General features: G+C 46.0%; 2 protein-coding genes across 3 annotated transcripts in view; one reads left to right on the forward strand and one right to left on the reverse strand.

The window, feature by feature from the left end:
• Positions 1–25,053, forward strand: part of LOC310701823 (uncharacterized protein) — a 57,732-nt gene that overhangs the window by 25,175 nt on the left and 7,504 nt on the right. Inside the window, exon 3 of the mRNA XM_083493246.1 lies at positions 11,902–12,995. The gene's annotated coding sequence lies outside the window, so the exon portion shown is untranslated. The remainder of the gene's footprint in view (positions 1–11,901; positions 12,996–25,053) is intronic.
• LOC310701180 (uncharacterized protein) lies at positions 461–22,096 on the reverse strand. 2 transcript variants are annotated; one of them, XM_083491611.1, is made up of 3 exons: positions 21,843–22,096; positions 19,299–19,485; positions 461–5,787 (listed from the first exon to the last, which is right to left on the reverse strand). In XM_083491611.1, the coding sequence occupies exons 2-3, from the start codon at positions 19,396–19,398 to the stop codon at positions 3,425–3,427; spliced, it is 2,463 nt and encodes an 820-aa protein (XP_083347737.1). In that variant the 5' UTR covers positions 19,399–19,485; positions 21,843–22,096; the 3' UTR covers positions 461–3,424. The 2 variants fall into 2 exon arrangements, with proteins under 2 accessions (XP_083347737.1, XP_083347738.1); XM_083491612.1 differs by lacking the exons at positions 19,299–19,485; positions 21,843–22,096 and adding an exon at positions 12,240–12,307.

Here is a 25,053-nt window from a genome sequence, read left to right on the forward strand (position 1 = left end):
GTCCAGGGCAGCTGTTTACCAGCTCCATCTGGTAGGCAGGCTGAGACCCTATCTGCCCACAGTCTGTCTTCCCAGAGTAGTGCATGCTCCAGTTATCTCCCGCTTGGACTACTGCAATGTGCTCTACGTGGGGCTACCTTTGAAGGTGATCCAGAAACAACAACTAATCCAGAATGCGGCAGCTAGATTGGTGACGGGAGGAGAGAGCAAAGTTCTCACTGTGAGAAGCAAAGTTACAGGGAACCAGGCAGAGGGCCTTTTCGGTAGTGGTGCCCTCCCTGTGGAATACCTTCCCACCAGATGTCAAAGGAAAAAACAGCCACCAGACTTTAAAAGACATCTGAAGGCTGTCCTGTTTAGGGAAGCTTTTAATATCTGAAGGACTATTGTATTTCAATATTTTGTTGAAAGCCACCAAGATTGGCGGGGGAAATACAGCCAGATGGACGTGGTACAAATAAAAAATATTATTATTATTATTGAAATTCTTTTCTGTACATCCAGGGACTTGACTATCATCTTCACTTCCCAGGAAATCTGGGAAACCTCAGTGGAAAACTCCATACATTTATATGGTTTCCCGCCTGTGTGAATTATCTTATGAATATTAAGGTCTCCACTCCCTCTGAAGCTTCTTCCATGTTTCATAAATCTAGTTTTCCCTATGTGAGTTAGCGGATGTTTCCTAAGGTTCCATATTGACTTAAGCTTCTCCCCTGTGGGAGTTCGCCAGTGTAATGCAAGTTTATCCTCCCTGTTGAAGCTCTTCCCATATTCAATACGTTCCAATGGTTTCTCCCCTGTATGAGTTAGTTGGTGTATTCTAAGTGCTCTACTTTTGCTGCAGCTCCTTCCACATGCCATACATTAAAATGGTTTCTTCCCCATGTGTTAGTTGGTGTCTTATAAGGTGTCGATATGGACTGAAGCTCTTTCCACATTCTTTCCACATTCAGTACATTTAAATGGCTTCTCCCGTGTGAGTTCGTTGATGTTTCCTAAGGTGTCCATTTTGACTGAAGCTCCTTCCACATTCTATACATTTAAATGGTTTCTCTCCTGTGTGAGATCGTTGGTGCATTCACAGAGGAGTCCAAGATGGCAACGGAGGTAGCAGCCTAAGTAGAGCATCCGACTTCAACTAAGTGTTTTTATTAGTTTTAGCCTCTTCAAGACCCCAAAACTGCACCTTAAGGACTTTAAAGACTATTGGTTGTCAGGCTTGTCACCTTGTTTTAATTAGTCTATTGTTTTATTGTTTTACCGTCGCACTGTTTACTGATACTGCCACACGGATTTACAGCCTTGGAGCTCCCGGACGACGGATTGATTTGAAATACACCCAAAGAAGAAGAGGAAACCGCTGAACTCCATTCAGCCTAACTTCGATAAGTCCAAGAACTCCCCCATGAATACCCTCCCGCCCCAAGTTAAGGCTTAAAGAGGGAAAGGTTGGGAGGCTCCCTGAACCAACAGCCTGGATACCGGTTTTCCAAACTTTACTCTACCTTTATTTCTACAACAAAGAGCCCAATAAGGGAAGCTTTCAACCTAGAGAATGGTGCTCACAAGACAGAGCTATAAAGAGCTGGGAATCCCCCTCACCAAAGCCGCTGAACCCTCTACAAGAGGAAGGCAGGTGAAAATCTCACAATATTTTAAACCGAAAACAGACAAAATAAATAATGCTGACAAACGACACCCCCACGAATGGTCCATAGACCGCACCAGGTACGGGGAGCTTATGGAAACAGACGAAGGGGTGGGAGTCAATCTGGCAACGGAAATAAAACAAGTTGCCATAGAAGATGAAACCTTAGTGAATCAACCGGGGCTGGAGCAGGAACAAGAGCCACAAGAGGAAAACCCAGTAATTAAGACAGATGAGCCCTCCCAAAGACCCAGGCCCGGGGACAAGATGGGGTTTCTCACTGTGACGAATGAGGACCTGGAGGACACAAGAGCCCACTATCTGGACTTGGAATGCCTCCCCTACATACTAACAGGACTATATAATGATCTGTTAAATGAACCGAAGTTGCAGATAGGCAGAGAACTGGGACACATCAAAGACTTCCTCTCAGAATGCTTGGGCCTACTTACCACCCTGACTGAAATAACTAGGAGAATAGACAACTTGCATTCATACAAAGTTCTCTCTAGCACACCAAACAATAACAACATCAAGGACAATAAAACCCGACATGATGTGGAAAAAAGGAAAACATCTAGGATTAAAGCAAACCAGAAGGGAAATTTAACTGACCCTAAGAAACCCCTCTTAAAGAGGAAGTGTCCCAGGAATAAAGAGAAGCCCAAGAACGTAAAAATGGGAAGGAAGACAAAGCCCCCATCTCGAACAAAGAAAGTGAACTTCACAAGACTATTTAAGCTATTAGAGAATTCAAATCCAACGAGCCCAGCTAACCCAGTTCTGCCACCCCTTGATAAAAGCCCAAGCCCAAGCCCAAATAAAAACCTCCATAAGGCTGGGCTATTCAATCCAACAGAGGAACTCCATAAGGCTAGGCTTCATAATTCAACAGAGTAACTAGTGCTCCCGAATGGAACCGCGGGAAAATCAAGGGAAAACCCGATCCCTAAGCAAGCAACTATTCCTAAAACAACACACTCTAGCAGAAATCTAATTCTAAATAAACAAAAACTTATCATCCTACCTGTACACATGCACAAAGATCTCCTTTCCCCAGCACAACAGAGAATCTATATTCTCAAGAAAACTGAATTAGCCGTTAGAGGGCTCGTCCCAGCAGAAAACATCATTAATGTTAAATTTCTGCCATCAGATAAGGACCTAAACAGAGTTGTGATAACATTCAGAGACTGGCACACAACCAAACTAGTCTCAGACAATAAGGACAAGATACAAAGGGTTGGATTGCAGGTGACTCGGCTATTCGAAGTGTCCGGTACTCCCACCCCTCTCATCGAAACAACCAAGACTGATAAGATAAAAATAAAGCCGACAATGTCTATGATGGACGAGAACTTCAAGATGCTTCAATTAGAGGCAGATAAAGCCTCGAACCAGCTGGCTAAAAGACCTAAAACCCTATCCCCAAATCACGTACCAGACGAAAGCTCCAGCATAGAGAAGGAAAACCGCTTCATAGCAACTATTGAACAAATACATGAAGCTCAGGACGTACTAATTGAAAGACTAGCATCCATAAGGAAATCTATTACCCTCCTAGCCACACCTGTCACCAGGGAATTTAACTATGCAACTTATACCACAAAACCTTTATCCAACAGTGAGTGGATACTAAGGCTATTGCTATCGCCTGAGGAACTGGGACCTACGGAACCACCTATAACAAAGAAAACAATATTCCCCAGTTCTGCTCCCAGTTTTATACAGTCTGTATATGATGCTTGTTTGACAATGTGTGGTGTGTTATGCCTAATAAAGGATTTGAATTGAATTGAATGGTTTCTCCCCCATGTGAGTTTGTTGATGTTTTCTTAGTGATCCAATTTCACTGAAGCTCTGTCCACATTCAATACATTTAAATGGTTTCTCCCCTGTGTGAGTTCGTTGGTGTCTTCTAAGCTGTCCACTTTCACTGAAGCTCTTTCCACATTCAATACATTTAAATGGTTTCTCCCCCGTGTGAGTTCGTTGGTGTTTTCTTAGTGCTCCACTTTCACTGAAGCTCTTTCCACATTCAATACATTTAAATGGTTTCTCCCCCATGTGAGTTCGTTGGTGTATTCTAAGGTGTTCACTTCTACTGAAGCTCTTTCCACATTCAATACATTTAAATGGTTTCTCCCCCGTGTGAGTTTGTTGATGTTGTCTAAGGTTTCCACTATTATTGAAGCTCTTTCCACATTCAATACATTTAAATGGTTTCTCCCCTGTGTGAGTTCGTTGGTGCATTCTAAGTGTTCCATATCGACTGAAGCACTTTCCACATTCAATACATTTAAATGGTTTCTCCCCCGTGTGAGTTAGTTGGTGTATTCTAAGTGTTCCATATCGACTGAAGCACTTTCCACATTGAATACATTCAAATGGTTTCTCCCCCGTGTGAGTTTGTTGATGTCGTCTAAGGTTTCCACTATTATTGAAGCTCTTTCCACATTCAATACATTTAAATGGTGTCTCCCCTGTGTGAGTTTGTTGGTGTATTCTAAGTGTTCCATTTCGACTGAAGCTCTTTCCACATTCAATACATTCAAATGGTTTCTGCCCCGTGTGAGTTCGTTGGTGTCTTCTAAGGTCTCCACTTTCCCTGAAGCTCTTTCCACATTCAGTACATTTAAATGGTTTCTCCCCCGTGTGAGTTAGTTGATGGCTTCTAAGGTGTCCATTGTGACTGAAGCTCTTTCCACATTCAATACATTTAAATGGTTTCTCCCCCGTGTGAGTTCGTTGGTGTTTTCTTAGTGCTCCACTTTCACTGAAGCTCTTTCCACATTCAATACATTTAAATGGTTTCTCCCCCGTGTGAGTTCGTTGGTGTATTCTAAGGTGTTCACTTCTACTGAAGCTCTTTCCACATTCAATACATTTAAATGGTTTCTCCTCCGTGTGAGTTTGTTGATGTTGTCTAAGGTTTCCACTATTATTGAAGCTCTTTCCACATTCAATACATTTAAATGGTTTCTCCCCTGTGTGAGTTCGTTGGTGCATTCTAAGTGTTCCATATCGACTGAAGCACTTTCCACATTCAATACATTTAAATGGTTTCTCCCCCGTGTGAGTTAGTTGGTGTATTCTAAGTGTTCCATATCGACTGAAGCACTTTCCACATTGAATACATTCAAATGGTTTCTCCCCCGTGTGAGTTTGTTGATGTCGTCTAAGGTTTCCACTATTATTGAAGCTCTTTCCACATTCAATACATTTAAATGGTGTCTCCCCTGTGTGAGTTTGTTGGTGTATTCTAAGTGTTCCATTTCGACTGAAGCTCTTTCCACATTCAATACATTCAAATGGTTTCTGCCCCGTGTGAGTTCGTTGGTGTCTTCTAAGGTCTCCACTTTCCCTGAAGCTCTTTCCACATTCAGTACATTTAAATGGTTTCTCCCCCGTGTGAGTTAGTTGATGGCTTCTAAGGTGTCCATTGTGACTGAAGCTCTTTCCACATTCAATACATTTAAATGGTTTCTCCCCCGTGTGAGTTCGTTGGTGTTTTCTTAGTGCTCCACTTTCACTGAAGCTCTTTCCACATTCAATACATTTAAATGGTTTCTCCCCCGTGTGAGTTCGTTGGTGTATTCTAAGGTGTTCACTTCTACTGAAGCTCTTTCCACATTCAATACATTTAAATGGTTTCTCCCCCGTGTGAGTTTGTTGATGTTGTCTAAGGTTTCCACTATTATTGAAGCTCTTTCCACATTCAATACATTTAAATGGTTTCTCCCCTGTGTGAGTTCGTTGGTGCATTCTAAGTGTTCCATATCGACTGAAGCACTTTCCACATTCAATACATTTAAATGGTTTCTCCCCCGTGTGAGTTAGTTGGTGTATTCTAAGTGTTCCATATCGACTGAAGCACTTTCCACATTGAATACATTCAAATGGTTTCTCCCCTGTGTGAGTTTGTTGATGTTGTCTAAGGTTTCCACTATTATTGAAGCTCTTTCCACATTCAATACATTCAAATGGTTTCTCCCCTGTGTGAATTCGTTGATGTGTCCTCAGTCTTCCACTGTGACTAAAGAACATCCCACATTCCATGCATTTAAACTGTTTCTTTGTTCTTCCCAATGAATTCACAGATGGTTCCATAGAATTCTGGCCATCATCTTCCTCACCTGTTTAGGAGGGGGGAGGGGGAAGAGAATCCTGTTAAGACTTACAATAAAGCCAAGAAAGGAACTGAACACATGTCAGTCCCAGTATGCCCCTTCTCTTATTTTAACACTGTCTCCTTTCTCCACTGTCCTTTCTTATGTTCCATACTTTAGGAATGCATGTGAGATAATGGCAAGAAAAACACATGATCACTCCATTCACACTTAATAAGCTGCATTATTTTATAATTTATGGTGGAACTGGCTTCTTAGACACATCTCTGTACAGTGGTACCTCGGGTTAAGTACTTAATTCATTCCGGAGGTCCGTTCTTAACCTGAAACTGTTTTTAACCTGAAGCAGCACTTTAGCTAATGGGGCCTCCTGCTGCTGCTGCGCCACCAGAGCACTATTTCTGTTCTCATCCTGAAGCAAAGTTCTTAACCTGAAGCACTATTTCTGGGTGAGCAGAGTCTGTAACCTGAAGTGTATGTAACCTGAAGCGTATGTAACCTGAGGTACCACAGTATTTCTCTTTTTCCAGGGAGGAAATGATCACAGGCTCAAATAGCAGTCTCTCCTATGACTAAGAAGTCAAACTTTTGTGTTACTTTGCCACATTTAACTGTAAGAATATTGCAATCTTAGAACAGGCACCCCCAAACTTGGCCCTCCAGATGTTTTGGGCCTACAAATCCCATCAGCCCTGACCACTGTTCCTATTAGCTAGGGATGATGGACGTTGTAGTCCCAAAACATCTGGAGGGCCAAGATTGGGGATGCCTGTATCAGAACATAAGAAGAGCCTGCTCGATTGGGCAAAAGCCCACCTAGTCCAGCATCCTGTTCTCACAGTGGCCAGATGCCTGTGGGAATCCAGCAAGCAGGATTTGAGTACAAGCACCCTCTGCCTTCCTGTGCTTTCCAGGAACTAGTATCAAGAAGCATTATTGCCTAGGACCGTGAGGGCAGAGCACAGACATCAGTCTAATCCTCTTTTTGAAGCTATCCAAGGGACAAAATCAAGAATTAAAAATAAATTATTAACAGATGTAAGAGAGAGAGGAGGTTTTGCCCTGCCGGGTTTGAAACTTTAATATGAAACATCCTGTATCTGCTAGAACCGGGAATGGATTACATTGGAAAACACAGATACTGTATTTCAGATCTGGAAGGACACGAATAATGGATAGCATGCATATTTATGGTAGGAAAAGGCCAAGGTGCATAGAGCTTTTCAGAATCATATAGTAAGAAAATCAATTTTTAGGGTATGGGAGAAGTATAAAAATTTGCTTGAGTAAAAAACACCATGGTGGCTTTCTCCCTTGGAAGCAATATCTCTGAAAAAAACTGAATATGAGAAGTAATCGGCTGACTTATACAGAGCTGTTAACTGAAGTTGAAAACCAACTGAAATTAAAAGATTTTGAAGAGATAAGGAAAGCTGTAACTGACTGGTTACAGTACCATCAACTAAATGATATCTTAAAGATAGACAAAAAGAAAGGTTTAATTATGAGACATCACAATTTCAAAAAGAACTCTTAGGAAGTAACATAAAGAGATCTCTCTAAAATGTATAACTTGCTCCTAGAACGGTATACAAAGGATGAACAGGTCAAATCAGTTATGACTAAATGGGAAAGGGACATACAAATGGCAGATTGGGAGAGGCTTTGGAAAACAAATCTGAAATTCACAGCTTGCTGTTCATTGAAAGAAAACTACATGAAAATGATGTACTGATGGTATTTGACTCCTAGTAAGTTCAAATATCTAATAATAATAATAATAATAATAATAATAATAATAATAATAATAATGTATTATTTGTACCCCGCCCATCTGGCTGGGTTTCCCCAGCCACTCTGGGCGGCTTCCAACAAAGATGAAAAATACACTAAAATGTCACATATTAAAAACTTCCCTGAACAGGGATGCCTTCAGATGTCTTCTGAATGTCAGGTAGTTGTTTATCGCTTTGACATCTGATGGGAGGGTGTTCCACAGGGCGGGCGCCACTACCGAGAAGGCCCTCTGCCTGGTTCCCTGTAACTTGGCCTCTCGCAGCGAGGGAACCGCTAGAAGGCCCTCGGAGCTGGACCTCAGTGTCCAGGCAGAAAGATGGGGGCGGAGACGCTCCTTCAGATATACTGGACTGAGGCCGTTTAGGGCTTTAAAGGTCAGCACCAACACTTTGAATTGTGCTCAGAAATGTACTGGGAGCCAATGTAGGTCTTTCAAGACCGGTGTTATATGGTCTCGGCGGCCGCTCCCAGTCACCAGTCTAGCTGCCGCGTTCTGGATTAGTTGTAGTTTCCGGGTCAACTTCAAAGGTAGCCCCACGTAGAGCGCATTGCAGTAGTCCAAGTGGGAAATAACCAGAGCATGCAGCACTCTGGCGAGGCAGTCTGCAGGCAGATAGGGTCTCAGCCTACGTACCAGATGGAGCTGGTAAACAGCTGCCCTGGATACAGGTTTGACCTGTGCCTCCATGGACAGCTGTGAGTCCAAAATGACTCCCAGGCTGCGCACCTGGTCCTTCAGGGGCACAGTTACCCCATTTAGGACCAGGGAATCCTCCACACCTCCTCGCCTCCTGTCCCCCCAAAACAGTACTTCTGTCTTGTCAGGATTCAACCTCGATCTGTTAGCCGCCATCCATCCTCCAACCGCCTCCAGACACTCACACAGGACCTTCACCGCCTTCCCTGGTTCTGATTTAAAAGAGAGGTAGAGCTGGGTATCATCCACATACTGATGAACACCCAGCCCAAACCTCCTGATGATCTCTCCCAGTGGCTGCATGTAAATGTTGAAAAGCATGGGGGAGAGGACAGAACCCTGAGGCACCCCACAAGTGAGTGCTCAGGGGTCTGAACACTCATCCCCCACCGCCACTTTCTGAACACGGCCCAGGAGGAAGGAGCGGAACCACTGTATGACAATGCCCCCAGTTCCCTGCCCCTCAAGACGGTCGAGAAAGATGTTATGGTCGATGGTATCAAACGCCGCTGAGAGATCCAGCAGAACTAGGCAACAGCTCTCACTTTTGTCGCTAGCCCGCCGGAGATCATCAACCAGTGCGACCAAGGCAGTTTCAGTCCCATGATGAGGCCTGAATCCCGACTGGAAGGGATCCAAATGGTCCGCTTCTTCCAGGCATGCCTGGAGTTGTTCAGCAACCACTAGCTCAATCACCTTGCCCAAGAATGGAAGATTTGAGACTGGGCAATAATTGGCCATCGTGGCCGCATCTAAAGATGGTTTTTTAAGAAGCGGTTTAATAACCGCCTCTTTCAGCGGGTCTGGGAAGGCTCCCTCACGGAGGGAAGCATTCACCACCCCACAAAGCCCATCACCCAGTCCTTCCCGGCTAGCTTTTATAAGCCAGGATTGGCAAGGATCCAGGAGACAAGTGGTTGGCTTCACTCGTCCAAGCAGCCTATCCACATCCTCAGAGGTAACAGACTGGAATTGATCCCACACAACTTGACTAGACAGGACTCTAGCACTCTCCCGCCCTGGCCCTGCTCCCACAGTGGAGTCTACTTCTTCCCGAATCTGAGTGATTTTATCTGCAAAAAACTTTGCAAAATCATTGCAGGAGATCATGTGGCCCGTACTGGGCCCCGATGTTGCAGGTGGTTCCGCTAAATTGTGAACTACCTGAAAAAGTCTCCTGCTGCTGTTTTCTGCAGATGCAATAGAGGCGGCGAAGAAAGTCTAAGGATGATTAGAAATGACTCTGTTAACAACTCACCAACTCAAACTATGGATGAAATGAGGTCCTGTCAAGTCTTGCAAACGAACCAGATAATGCTTGAGATTCACCGATATACTCATAGGTGGATGAACCGCAGACAAATTACTATGTCCTTGTCTCAGCTCCTGAATTACCATTACCGAAATGTAGATCTAGAAAATTTCCACTTCCTGCCTACCTTGAGAAACACCATGAGCCTTTAGGTCATCAACCCTCCCATCTCGACTCATGGACCCTATGGTGGTTCCATTCTCTCCGCCCAGTGAGGGTATTTAAGGACAAAAATAGGAGGCAATTGGTCCCTTGCATAGAGTCAAAGCTAATGCGGATAAAGGAAACCAAGCTCAACACTAGAAATACTAATTGCCCGAAGGAAGAAAAGAACTCTGTAAGCCTAGAATTACAAGACCTGAAGAAGAGGCTAATGAGTATAAAGACTGAGATTTCTACCCAAAATATAAGGACAGTAGAGCCTAGAGCACGATATTTAAAGACGTCCAACAGCTCTTTATTCCATAGAAAGACATCAGTGCAACTCCCTGTTCCCTTTTCAAACGACACCAAATTAGATGAGGAATTTGGCGCCTCCGACATTTCTATGGCAACAACACCAAAGAACTCTATGTTGCTGACAATCTGGAGATATCCAGCACCAACTCTACATCTGGACCTTTGCTTAATGTTCCAAAAACTTATCAGAATGATCAGCCTACTCTACTGTACTCCTGGCGAGACAGGATGGACAGATCTTCCGAATTCGAATCTGGCTCTTTGTTGGCCAGTGATCCACATTTTATAACACATACCTCATTAATACTTCCACAGCCACAGATAGAACCAACAAACCAACATCAGAGCTAGCACGAAAGCAGTTGAAGAAGGAGCAAAAAAGGGTTTTCTCTTGTGTGTTTGTGTTTCTTTGTGGCTGATTAGCAGTTTGATCCATCTTTTAGATTTAGGGGAGCTAATTTCAAACGTTTGTTGGGGGAGACCTAGGTTTTTTGTGGGGGAAATTATTTGTCCTGTCTTCACGCTTTTTATGAAGGAGGACCGCTGCAGCCACCCCCAACGGCACATTCTCAAGATGGAGGGGGAGGGAACAGCTGCTGTCGCCTGCGGTTCCTGCGCAATGTTTGCCATCTTGCCAAAGGTTGCAGGCAGCTTTACCTGCAGCAATTGCATGTTGATTGCCCTCTTAAAAGACAAAGTCCAGCAACTGGAGGAACGTGTAGCTACGCTCCAAAGAATTAGAGAGCTGGAGCTCTTCTTGGAAGCATCAGACCACACCGTCTCCATAGAGGAGGAGACAGGGGACTCCCCTGAGAAGGAGGCTAGTTCACCAACACAGGAGCCAGATATATGGAGAAACGTGACTCAGAGAAGTAGGAGGCCCCGAGTTCGTTCAGATTGTTTAGAAATACACAATCGCTTCGAGGTCCTCTCCCCTAGCCTGGAAGACGAAGAGCAGACTCCATTTGAGGATGTCTCCCTCATTTCGGTCGATCAGGTAAATGAAGACGAGCAGCAAAGTCAGTCCTCAGGGAATGTGCAGGCAACCTTGGAACGGACAGCTCATGGAAGAACCCCGACCAAACCTAAGAGGAGGCGTGTAGTGGTGATAGGGGATTCCCTACTGAGGGGAACAGAAGCAGTGATTTGTGGGCCTGACAAGATGTCTCGGGAAGTGTGCTGTCTCCCCGGGGCTAAGATCCAAGATGTAACTGAACGTCTGCAAGGAATCATAAAACCCACTGACAAATACCCCTTCCTCTTGGTTCATGTGGGAACCAATGACACTGCAAGCAATAGCCTCCAGAAGATCAAAAGAGACTACGAGGCTCTGGGCAGGAAATTGAAGCAATTAAATGCACAAATTGTCATCTCATCTGTCCTCCCAGTTGAACGACGTGGCCCAGGGAGAGAAGGAAAAATAGTGGAAGTGAACAGCTGGCTTCGCAAATGGTGTAAACAGGAACGGTTTGGATTCTTAGATCACGGACTGCAGTTTCTTGAAGATGGACTTCTGGCAAGCGATGGGCTGCACCTCACAACGGTTGGGAGGAACGTTTTTGCCAAAAATCTCAGAAACCTCATCAGGAGGGCTTTAAACTGACTAATGTGGGGGAGGGAGACAGTGCTCCTGAAGGTAGGAGTCTATCAACTGATGAAGATGATCATCCAAATGTCATAGACCAAATGGAGCAAACAGCACACAGACCTAGTGGTGGGAGGAAAAAATCCTTAAATAAGAGACACGGGGGAATGATTAATGGACTTCAATGTCTGTACACTAATGCGCAAAGCATGGGAAATAAACAAGATGAGCTTGAGCTCTTGGTACAGCAAACTAAATATGACATAATAGGCATCACTGAAACCTGGTGGGATAAGTCCCACGATTGGAATGTAATAATGGGGGGATACAATCTATTTCAGAGAAACAGACCAGACAAGAAAGGAGGAGGAGTGGCGTTATATGTCAGGGATGTGTATACCTGTGAAGAGATCCAAGATTTAGAACCTCAAAGCCAAAGTGAGAGCATTTGGGTCAAAATTAAGGGAGAGAAGAATAACAGAGACCTCATTGTGGGAGTTTGCTATAGATCCCCAAGCCAAACGGAGGACATAGATGATGCCTTCCTGGAACAGATGGCCAAGTATGCAAAAGGAAGGGAGATAGTAATAATGGGGGACTTCAATTACCCGGACATTTGTTGGATGTCAAACTCAGCCAAGAGCATAAGGTCAAACAGATTCCTCACTGGCCTTGCAAACAACTTCATTGTTCAGAAAGTGGGAGAAGCAACAAGAGGAACAGCCATTTTAGATCTGGTCCTAACCAATGTTGATGACCTGATTAGTGGGGTAGAAGTGGAAGGATCATTAGGCGCGAGTGATCATGCTCTTCTGAAGTTTACTATACAGCGGAAAGGAGCAGCCAAGCATACTAGGACTCAATTTCTTGACTTTAAGAAAGCCGACTTCATAAAACTTAGGGAAGTGCTGGGTGAGATCCCATGGACAGTAATACTAAAAGGAAAGGGAGTTCATGATGGCTGGGAGTTTGTTAAGAGGGAGATAGTAAAAGCACAACTTCAGGCAATACCAATGAGACGGAAACATGGAAGGTGCCTAAAGAAGCCAGGGTGGCTATCTAAAGAACTTTTAACTGAGTTAAGATTAAAAAAGGATGTGTACAAAAAATGGAAAAGGGGGGAAACCACCAAAGAGGAATTCAAACAAATAGCCAGCACATGTAGACACAAAGTCAGAAGAGCTAAAGCACAGAATGAACTCAGGCTTGCTAGAGAGGTTAAAAGCAACAAAAAAGGCTCCTATGGGTATGTTCGTAGCAAAAGGAAGAACAAAGAAACAGTGGGGTCACTCAGAGGAGAAGATGGCGAAATGCAAACAGGGGACACAGAAAGGGCTGAACTCCTCAATGCCTTCTTTGCCTCAGTCTTCTCCGATAAGGAAAACAATGCCCGACCTGAAGAATTTGGAGCAAATGATTCAGCAAAGGAAACACAGCCCAGAATAACTAAGGAGATAGTACAAGAATACTTGGCTAGTTTAGATGTATTCAATTCTCCAGGGCCAGATGAACTGCATCCAAGAGTATTAAAAGAACTGGCAGATGTGATCTCAGAACCACTGGCAGTCATCTTTGAGAATTCCTGGAGAACAGGCGAAGTCCCAGCAGACTGGAGGAGGGCAAATGTTGTCCCTATTTTCAAAAAGGGGGAAAGAGAGGACCCAAATAATTACCGCCCAGTCAGTCTGACATCAATACCAGGGAAGATTCTGGAGCAGATCATTAAGCAAACAGTCTGTGCGCACCTAGAAAGGAATGCTGTGATCACCAATAGTCAGCATGGATTTCTGAAAAATAAGTCATGTCAGACTAACCTGATCTCGTTTTTTGACAGAATTACAAGCCTGGTAGATGAAGGGAACGCAGTGGATGTAGCCTACCTTGATTTCAGCAAGGCATTTGACAAGGTGCCCCATGATATTCTTGTAAAGAAGCTGGTAAAATGCGGTCTTGACTATGCTACCACTCAGTGGATTTGTAACTGGCTGACTGACCGAACCCAAAGGGTTCCATCAATGGTTCCTCTTCATCCTGGAGAAGAATGACTAGTGGGGTGCCACAGGGTTCTGTCTTGGGCCCGGTCTTATTCAACATCTTTATCAACGACTTGGATGATGGACTCAAGGGCATCCTGATCAAATTTGCAGATGACACCAAACTGGGAGGGGTGGCTAACACCCCAGAGGACAGGATCACACTTCAAAACGACCTTGACAGATTAGAGAACTGGGCCAAAACAAACAAGATGAATTTTAACAGGGAGAAATGTAAAGTATTGCACTTGGGCAAAAAAAATGAGAGGCACAAATACAAGATGGGTGACACCTGGCTTGAGAGCAGTACATGTGAAAAGGATCTAGGAGTCTTGGTTGACCACAAACTTGACATGAGCCAACAGTGTGACGCGGCAGCTAAAAAAGCCAATGCAATTCTGGTCTGCATCAATAGGAGCATAGCATCTAGATCAAGGGAAGTAATAGTGCCACTGTATTCTGCTCTGGTCAGACCTCACCTGGAGTACTGTGTCCAGTTCTGGGCACCACAATTCAAGAAGGACACTGACAAACTGGAACGTGTCCAGAGGAGGGCAACCAAAATGGTCAAAGGCCTGGAAACGATGCCTTATGAGGAACTGCTAAGGGAGCTGGGCATGTTTAGCCTGGAGAAGAGGAGGTTAAGGGGTGATATGATAGCCATGTTCAAATATATAAAAGGATGTCACATAGAGGAGGGAGGAAGGTTGTTTTCTGCTGCTCCAGAGAAGCGGACACGGAGCAATGGATCCAAACTACAAGAAAGAAGATTCCACCTAAACATTAGGAAGAACTTCCTGACAGTAAGAGCTGTTCGGCAGTGGAATTTGCTGCCAAGGAGTGTGGTGGAGTCTCCTTCTTTGGAGGTCTTTAAGCAGAGGCTTGACAACCATATGTCAGGAGTGCTCTGATGGTGTTTCCTGCTTGGCAGGGGGTTGGACTCGATGGCCCTTGTGGTCTCTTCCAACTCTATGATTCTATGATTCTATGATCCTCCAATTAACCCAGGAGGGAGAGGGGGATTGACAGTTAATGAAACACCATGGGACTGTCCCCCCCCCCCCCGCTTGGGGTGCGGTTGGTTGGGTTTTATCTTCTAGGGATACTTACCCTATCAGACCTCCACCTCTTTCCCTTACCATTTTGACCCAGGAGTCCTGGCCCAAGGATGACTTGTTATTGAGGGGATGTTACCCATCTATTGGGGAGGCTAGTATGGGATCTGGGATTTCCACAATTGAAGGGCTAGGGAGGAATGGCGGTGGGGCTAGATATCTCTATCGGCGAAGGGTTTCGAGATGCAGTGATCCTCGAACCCCTTCCAATCTACGCCCCATCCCAAGGGATAAGGGTAGGGAGAGCAAGGATTACACACCTCCGTCATTGGTGCTGTGAAATGCCAGGTCCATAGGCAACAAAACCTCCACCATGTGTGACTTTTTTGTCTCGCAGGGGATTGACCTGGCTTGCGTGACGGAGACCTGGGTACGGGAAGGCTAAGTAGTCTCCCTACATGAGATAACACCCCCAGGTTTCTCTGTCCTCCATCAATCGCGGACTGTGGGTCGGGTGGGAAGAGTAGCGTTGTTATTCCGGGAGGATTGCTCTTTCAGAGCTCTGCCATCACCAGCGATCTCCGGCATTGAATGTATTGGTCTCGTGTGGGGCACCAAGGAGAGCTTGGCTGTCTGGCTGGTGTACCGACCACCCAGCACATCTGCAGCCACCCTGTCAGATCTGCTGGAGGTGGTGGCGGGCTGGGCCTTGGAGTTCCCAAACCTACTGGTTTTGGGAGACTTCAACGTCCATGCCGATGCCGCTCCCTCCTCAAAGGCTCTGGACCTAGTGACTTCCATGGCAACACTAGGGCTCTCCCAGTTTGTTTTGGGCCCCACTCATCAAGCAGGCCACACGCTGGATCTGATCTTTGGGGCTGGCATAGATGTGATCATGCTCCCCGCTGTGGAAGTGCCATGGTCTGATCACTATGCTTTGAAAGCCAAGATTGACTTCCCGCTCCTCCCCAGCTCGGGTGGCGAACCTATTTGGGCTTGTCCGCGAAAACTGATGGATCCTGATAGATTCCAACAAGCCTTGCGGAATCCTGCTCCTCCTGGCGACTCATTAGATGACCTTGTTGAGGACTGGAATAACCGGCTCTTGGCAGCCATTGATGAGATCGCGCCTAAGCGCCCTCTGCGACCCCGTCGAAACCGGGCCCCTTGGTTTACTGAGGAGCTCCGGAAAATGAAGCGGGATCTCAGACGGCTAGAGCGAGTATGGCGACGGACTCGTGACAGAGCCTCAAGAACATCTTATAGGACGCCTATGAAAGCCTATGAGATGGCTATAAAAGCTGCTAAGAAATCTTACTTTGCAGTTCCATTGCATCCGCTAGCTCTCGCCCGGCACAACTTTTTAGAATAATTAGGTCAATAACGTCCTTAGGAGGACAACCAAATTTAAGCACAAATTCGACCCACAGCTGTGAGGCATTCGCGAGCTTTTTTGTGGAGAAAGTCCTGTTGCTCCGCCGTGACCTCCCTGCCAATTTAGATACAGTGACTGAACTGGAGGCCCCTCGACTGACTTCAGGTCCAGTGTTGGACCATTTCGATCGGATACTACCTACTGATGTGGATAGATTCCTTCAAGTTGGTAGGCCCACCACCTGCCTCCTTGATCCGTGCCCGTCTTGGCTGATTAGGGAATGTCCAGATGTTGCGCGGACCCCCCTGATTGAAATTATCAATTTGTCCCTTACACGGGGACATTCCCAGGGGAACTGATTCCTTAGACCTATGTAATTACCGCCCAGTTTCAAATCTTCCATACCTGCGTAAGGTAATTGAGAGAGCGGTTGCTGAACAGCTTGGTAGGTTTCTGGAGGAAACATCGGCATTAGATCCATTTCAGTCCGGTTTCCGTCCTGGTTTTGGGACGGAGACGGCTCTGGTTGCCCTAACAGATGATATCTGTAGACAACTGGATCGAGGCGGGTCAGGACAGCTGAGCCTTTTATATTTGTCAGCAGCCTTTGACATGGTCGATCATGATCTTCTGGACCATCACCTCGCAGACGTGGGGATACAGGGCATAGCCCATAACTGGCTGTGCTCTTTTATCTCTGGTCGGGGACAGAGGGAGGCAATAGGGAGGGAAATGTCATCGCGCCACTCCATGGTGTGTGGAGTGCCGCAGGGCGCAATTCTCTCCCCAATGCTTTTTAACATCTTTATGCGCCCCCTTGCCCAGATTATCCAGAGCTTTGGGCTGGGCTGTCATCAATATGCTGATGACACTCAGCTCTATCTGCTGATGGATGGCCACACCGACTCGGCCCCAAACACACTGACCAGATGCTTGGAAGCTGTGGCTGGATGGTTTCGTGGGAGCCGATTGAAACTAAATCCTTCGAAGACAGAGGTCCTATGGCTGGGTCGGGATGGCATGGGGATGAGGGACCAACTCCCTTCTCTTGTGGGGGCCCAATTAGTGCCATTGCCTTCCGTTAAGAGTTTGGGTATAATCCTTGACGCCTCCATGGAGGCGCAGGTTACAGCAACAGCCAAGGCGACATTTTTCCACCTTCGCCGCATCAAGCAGTTGGTCCCTGACCTGGCCACAGTGATCCATGCGACGGTCATCTCCAGGCTTGACTACTGTAATTCGCTCTACGCGGGGCTGCCCTTGAAACTGTCCCAGAAACTCCAGCGGGTACAGAATGCTGCAGCGAGGCTCCTCACGGGGTCTTTGCCATGGGAGCATATTCACCCAGTGCTTTTCAAGCTGCACTGGCTCCCGGTGGAGTACAGGGTCAGATTTAAGGTGCTGCTTTTGACCTTTAAAGCCCTTCACGCCTAGGACCCTCGTACCTACGGGACCGCCTCTCCTGGTATACCCCACGGAGAGCGTCAAGGTCCATAAATAACAACACCCTAGTGGTCCCAGGCCCTAAGGAAGTTAGATTGGGCCTTTTCAACTCTGGCTCTGGCCTGGCTCTGCCTCACGAAACCAGGGCCCTGCAGGATCTGATTTCTTTTCACAGGGCCTGTAAGACAGAGTTGTTCCACCTGGCCTTTGGCTTGGAGACAATTTGATTCCCTCCCTCCCTCTCTTTCTTTTTTCTTTTCCTTCTCCTCCTGCAATGAGGCTACATTTTAATATTTTAATGTTCCATTATTTTAATGTTGTATTTTATTTTTGTTTTTAAGTTGTAATCATTCATCGTTTTTATTATTGCTTGTAAGCCGCTCTGAGCCCAGCCTTGGCTGGGGAGGGCGGGGTATAAATAAATAAATAAATAAATAAATAAATTATTATTATTATTATTATTATTATTATTATTATTATTATTACCACTTGGTAGGCTTGACGTTGAGCTCTAACCTGTGTCCAGTCAGATTCGGAATGAGTTATTCACCAGCGGCGCTCTAGCCGTCTCAATGATTATTTCATTGCCCTCAGATCCGTGGAAAACCATGCAATCGGAGAGGGCGCTTCGGAGCCAAACAGTCAATAGCCCTGGTTAACTCCACATTCCAGCGGGCCACCAGGGAATTGGCTGAAAGGCCATCAACATGGGATAAAGCATCCCCTACCACTCTCTGGAAACCATTTGGATCCATTAAGTGGCAGGGGCGGACCATCCGAATTGGTCCCACCTCCCTGCAGGAAATGTAAAGAATGCTGGTGGTATTTGACTCCTAGTAAGTTATCTAAAACGTATAGAGTAAGTTCAAATATCTGCTGGAAATGTACAGAACAAGTGGGTATCTTTTGCTATATTTTGCAGCATATTTAAGTGCCCCCCACCCTAATTAATGCTTTTTTTCATTCCGTTTTACCCTTGAGCAGCTAATTTAAGTCGTCTCCATCGTAATCAAGGCTTTTTTCATCCCATTTGTTCCCTTGCACAACTAATTTATGCTCCCCCCCCCATCAATATTCAAGCCGTTTCTGGTTGCAGTGTTCTGAGGTGACATTTGGTGCTATAGTTTTTTCCTATTTTTGTGTTTTTGTTTTTGTGGCTTTTTCATTTTTGACTGAAGCTTGTTTTTTGTTTTATGATTGATTTATTGATTGATTGCTTGACTGTGGAAAGGGATAAAAGCTCCCCATTCAAACAACGACTATCATCAATGTAGGTACGAAAAGAAAATAATTTTAATTTTTATCATCTACAATACTGTCTTAGTTATTTTATGGTACAGAACATTGATTATTGCTTTCATTTTATGGATCAATGGTCTTGTTAGATAGTAAAATTCATGTTAAATTGCTGTTTTAGGGGTTGTTTTTAAAAGTCTGGAATGGATTAATCCATTTTGCATTACTTTCTACGGGACAGCATGCCTTGGTTTTGGAACGCTTTGGTTTTGGAAGACTTCTGGAACCGATTGAGACCCGAGGTACCACTGTAACTCCTAAGATTTAAAATCATGGAGGGAGAAAATCTGCCCCCACTACTTTATGAAAGGGATTCAAGAAACAAAGAGCTTCTTTGGAGAAGGCCTCACAACTTCCTTCTTCCTGTCAGGAACTTCCTTCCATTTGTCTCCTCTCCATCTTTTCCTCTTTCTCCCTCCACCATCCATCTATCCCTGTCCCCATCTCCTCTCCCCTGGAACTCACCAGATTTCTCCAAGGGTCCTGGGAGGGAATGCTCAGAGGTTGTGGGGAGGGATGTGGGAGACAGCCTGACCAGGTCAACCGTCCATCTTCCTCCTTCCATCCTGGCCAGGGTTGCAGGTTCAGTCTCAGCTAGGTTTGCAGCTTCAGCTTCCTGAAGAGCGCAGAAGCCAGAGCAAGTTGCAGCTTCCTGGGAGGGAGGGAAGAAAAAGCCAAGGGAGTCTGAGAGCCCCTGCAGGGATTCTCCTGCCCAAGACATTCTGCTGCCCCTGAAGAAGCCCCAATTGGGCACCCCCTTCCCAAGAGCCCCCACGCTTTTTCAAACACCTTTGGCAATTCCTTTCATCACCTCCTTTCCTTTTTTATTTTATTTTATTTTGTTTATTCAATCTTTATTGGTTTCAAATCAACACACACACACACACCAAAAGAAACAAAACAAAAAAGCACAATACATTTCTTACAAAAAGAAATAGAACAATACATCACGAATGCACAAAATTATTCCAGCCATCAACTTCTGACTTCCTTGATATAGGTTATTTATTTTCTTAATTAGGTAAAGGTACCCTTGACCATTAGGTCCAGTCACACATGATTTTTGGGGTTGCAATGCTCATCTCGCTTTACTGGCTGAGGGAGCTGGCGTTTGTCCGCACTCAGCTTCCGGGTCATGTGACCAGCATGACTAAGCCACTTCTGGCGAACTAGAGCAGCGCACGGAAACACCGTTTACCTTCCCGCCGGAGCGGTACCTATTTACCTACTTGCACTTTTGACGTGCTTTCGAACTGCTAGGTTGGCAATTTTCTTAATTACTTGCCTCTGTTTTTCAATAAACTTTATCTTTGTTAAATCTTGTCTGAATTCTTTGTACCTTATTCAATTCCGAGTTATTCAAAGCATTTTAAAGTTTTTATAAGGGGACACTTTTTATAAGGGGACACTGTTCTTTTAAATATTGTCTATAGAGCTCCCAGTTCCTTTTAAACTTTTGGGTCGATCGATTTCTTATCTTTTCCGTCATCTGTGCTACTTTTATAAATTGAAGGATTTTTACTTGCCACTCCTCTTCTGATGGAATTTTATCTCCTTTCTATCCCATGGCAATCAGCATCCCCATTTTCAAACACCTTTGGCAATTCCTTTCACCTGCCTGTCCCACCTCCCTTCCTAAGGCTGGCATGGTATGCACATTAGTGGCCTGAGAGTAGATCCCATGGAACTTAAGAGTTCATCTGCAAAGGACTGCTCTGAATACATGGGTGGCCCTTGCATGGAGAAGAAGGAAGCCGCTTGCTTGCATCTGGACCCCCTGGGAGAGGCGGGGGATCCGCCCACTGCTCCCTCTGCCCACGCTGCCTCCTCCTCTGCCCTCCTGCCCTGCAAACACCCTTTGCTCTTGTTCCTCAGGGGAGAGAGGCGGCTGGTGGAAAGAGCCTTCAAACCCACCCCTTTCCTCCTCTGCTGCCCAGTGAGAGGGGAAGGAGCTGCAGCGCCTGGTTCACTTCATGGTTTACTGGGATTGTGAATGAACATGTCCTCTGCCTTCCATGCGGTGGGAGTGGGGTGGGTTAAAAGTGGTGAGGAGACCCCCCCCTCCAGTTCTTTTGGGAAACAGGAGTTTTGTTCAGGAGTAAACAACTTAGATGGCAAGTTCACAAGAGAAGCACTTTGGAGCACTGCTTGCTCTTACTATGTGTTTGGACCTAGAGGACAACATACACGTTTACACCACAGGATTCCTTAAAGAGGGCTTTTTTTAAAATTCAAAGGCCATTTCTACAAAATGGAAGTATTCTGCTGGCAGTCCTGTACAGGAAAGTTTTCAATGCTTTAAATTTTTTGGTGTTTTTTGTTGGAAGCCGCCCAGAGTGGCTGAGGCAACACAGTCAGATGGGCAGGGTGCAAGTAATGAATTCTTTATTCTTATTCTTATTCTTCCCTTCTAAGCCCATCCTACTATGCATGCTGGTCAGAGACTCTGTCCCAACCTCCCCCTTGAACACAACAGGGTTTTCCTAGTTCTACTGCTATTCTTTACATTCCTATACTGCCCTTCCTCCAAAGATCACAGGGCAGCTTACAAGAGAAAAACACAGAGATGCATAGCAGAGTAAGAAATAAAAACAACCCCCCCCCCCAATTCAGTTGTGAAGTCCATAGATTTTTAATGAGCCAAACGCCTGGGAGAAGAGCAAGACTTTCGCCTGTTGCCTAAAGATAAGGTCCTCCTCCAAGGGGTCTTCTGCTGGAGTATAGATATTAAATTTAAATTAATACTATTAAGACGATCCTGGCCAGCAATGCCCACCCCTCTCCCCTTGCCCGCCTCCTTCCCTGCAACTCCCTTTGCACCAGATCCCTGCAGGAGGAAGCTTCTCTCCCCCTCAAGGCTCCCTTTAAGAAAACAGCTCCCTTTCCTCCCTTCTCTTCTCCCCGCCCGGATCTTGTGCAGGGCCCGCCTCTCCCCGTCCCGGGGCTTCTCATCCTGGACCCCCTCGCAAAGCCCCTTCCCTCCTTCCCCGCCACTGGCTTTGCACTCACCCGAAATCCTGGGCAGCGGGGGCGGGAATGGGAGCCCCCGCGTGGGAGGCAGGGAGTGAGGGCGCTTAATTAGGAGGCTTAATTAGGAAGAAGCCCCCTCCTCAGCCTCCGCAGGATGCAGCCCCGCTTCCCGCCTCCTTCCCTCCCTCCTTTGCAAACTCCGATTTTGTCTCTGCTGGTGAAGCCGGAAGTGGAGGCAACTCTGAGGAGGAAGGAGAAATTTCTCCCCACGTTCAGCCTCATGTCTGTTATTTGATAACTGGGGGAAGGAAAACCTTGCAGCACCCAAGCAATGGGGAGAGGAGGGAGGGAATGTATGCATAGGGAAAATAAGTTCATACATTGCCCCAGCTGAACTGTGCTTGCTTTGGACCCCCGCTTTTGCAAGAACGTATTGTCTTCAATAAGGGAGGCGGGTGGCGCTGTGGGTTAAACCTCAGAGCCTAGGGCTTGCCGATCAGAAGGTTGGCAGTTCAAATCCCCATAAAGTGGTGTGCTCCTGTTGCTCTGTTTCTGCTCCTGCCAACATAGCAGTTTGAAAGCACATCAAACTGCAAGTAAATAAATAGGTACCTGTTGTAGACAAAATCTGCCCTTATTCCCTTATGGGGGACACAAGAGCCTTTACAGAGTCCTTTGCAGGTTCTCCATCAGTAGGAGAAAATAACAAGAGACCAACCAGAGAATATTGAGAAGCAAAGCAGCTAGTAAGACTGATCTTTATTGAACTGTTGCAACAGGGTGCTCCCCACACATGCAGGAGGATGGAGGATGGAGGAGGACCCCGAACAAAGGTGTGCCTGCCCTTTCATTGACCTTTTAAATTCCCTAACTTGGAGCTCAAGACCACCCCTCCATACATCATACCTACATCACAGAAGGTGTGTAACCCAAGACCACCCACAAACATCATACCTACATCACAGAAAAGGCGATCTACAACAGAAATTTGAATGTTGTTGTTTTTCCTGTCTGCCTGGTTATCTGATAGCCTTTCCTCATAGTCTGGCCATCCCTTTGAGATGGGAATTACCCAATTCCTGAGACAATGAGAAGGTTCCCTCACCCCCTCCCTCCTTGCAGGGAAAACATTTCTTCAGTTTGGGAGTCAAAATGGTTTCAGGACAGTCTTCCTGTGCTGCTTCAGACTTGTGGTCCACATATCTATGTACGTGCTTGGTTGGTACATTTATGAACATTTATTATATATATAAGACCTTTTTTTTTTTTTACTACATACCGCACCAGCGGGAAGCTAAAAGGCGTTTCCGTGCACTGCTCTGGTTCGCCAGAGGCGGCTTAGTCATGCTGGCCACATGAACCAGAAGCTGTATGCCGGCTCCCTCGGCCAGTAAAGCGAGATGAGCACTGCAACCCCAGAGTCAGTCATGACTGGACCTCACGGTCAGGGGTCCCTTTACCTTTACCTATTGTCCTCAAAAAACTCTTTACTGCTTCTCCAATTTTGTTCAGATGGTATTTTAAGGAAGGGGATCAAGGGTCTCAGGACCCATTTCTTACAATGTATGAAGTAGCTTATGGCAAAAGAGCCTAATAACTCTTCTGGGTAACTGAATAAATTATTTTAATAAATATTTAAATGGAGAACATATTTTGCCTTCTCATGTTCATGCAAACATGGTTCCACTCCAACCTCACTTAGCATTAAATTGTGGGTGGACATAGCAGATGCCACAGAGATTTCTCCAAGTGGTTCTTTATAGTAAGCTGGAACTGAACTGAACAGCAAACAGCTCAGCCGCCCTCCTTTTATAGGCAGCCGGCTGTCAACAACAACCCAGGGTTTCCCGCCTAAATTGTCTGATGTGGACCTGAGTGAAAACTATACACACAATACCCCTGGTGGCCAGGGTGAGAACTTCAATACATAACACTTAGTCCCCCCTTCCACCTCAGCAAAGAATTTTTTATACAGAAATCTCCTGGACAGAAGTCTCCCTGTTTACAGGGAGGGCTCAGCCTCTGTCTACCTTATTGCACACTCATTACACACAATGTGTTTTGCAGCGTCCTGTATTCTCCTCAAAGAAACACTCCAGAGACACAGGAACAGTGACAGGCAGCAGCAGCAGGAGCTAGACAGATCAGCTGGGGATTTTGATCCAGAAAAGGAGCAGACGGGGAAAGGTTAAGCAGACCCGCCCATGTCCCCCTTAGGTGTCCTCAGCCTTCACCTGCTTCATGACTCCACCTTGCATGAGAAAGAAGGATGGAGCTCCAGGAAACAGGAAGTGGTCCTTCAACCAGCCAGGACATCTCACCATCACAGACAGATCCCGTCTCCTGCTGGGGAGTCAAGAGTGGCCCTGGGATGGCAGAGAGAGGAGGGGAAGGGGCCAGGGACAGAAGGAATGGCAGGGCTCCAGATGCTCCCTTGGACCCCCCCCTCCCTTGACACCAAGTGGAGCTCCTCTTCTGGGGCTGAAAGCATTCGCGTGGAGGTTAGTTTTTGTTAGGAGTGCAAGGAAGGGGGGAAAGGAAACGTAAAACACACCCACACACTAAGAACTGAATGAAAACAGGCCTGGCTGAAGGAATAGCTACTGGAGAGCATAATGTGGGGTGTAGATGTAATGCTCACCTGCCTCCCTGGACTGGTCTTTTCTTGGGGTCAGGGAGCTGAGGTGGTCGATCAACATGAAGTTCCCAGGTTACCTTTCCTTCTGGTCAGCTATTCCAGCTCTTGTCTCCTCCCCATTTCTTTCTTTATGGAGGGGCAAAGGCTATGCACTTTGTATAGATGCAACTACAACCCACAACTGGAATCTTCTGGGTGCACTGAGATCCCCCCCCCCCATAGAATAGATTCCCTCAGCATCTTGCCCCACCTCCCAGAAGGCAAGATCATCTGGTTAAAGTGTTTGTTTCGGACAACATTATATTGCATTTATCTTTATATCAGCAGTAATAAATATATTAACTGGGTTATGAATAACAGTTTAGATACTCCTTCCTCCTGGGCCGTGTTCAGAAAGTGGTGGTGGGAGATGAGTGTTCAGACCCCTGGGCTCTCACTTGTGTGGTGCCTCAGGGTTCTGTCCTCTCCCCCATGCTTTTTAACATCTACTGTACATGCAGCCGCTGGGAGAGATTATCAGGGGGTTTGGGCTGGGTGTTCATCAGTATGCAGATGATACCCAGCTCTACCTTTCTTTCAAATCAGAACCAGTGAAGGCGGTGACAGTCCTGT

The sequence above is a fragment of the Podarcis liolepis genome (assembly GCF_965112155.1).
Source record: "Podarcis liolepis genome assembly, chromosome: 2".
Lineage (NCBI taxonomy): Eukaryota > Metazoa > Chordata > Lepidosauria > Squamata > Lacertidae > Podarcis > Podarcis liolepis.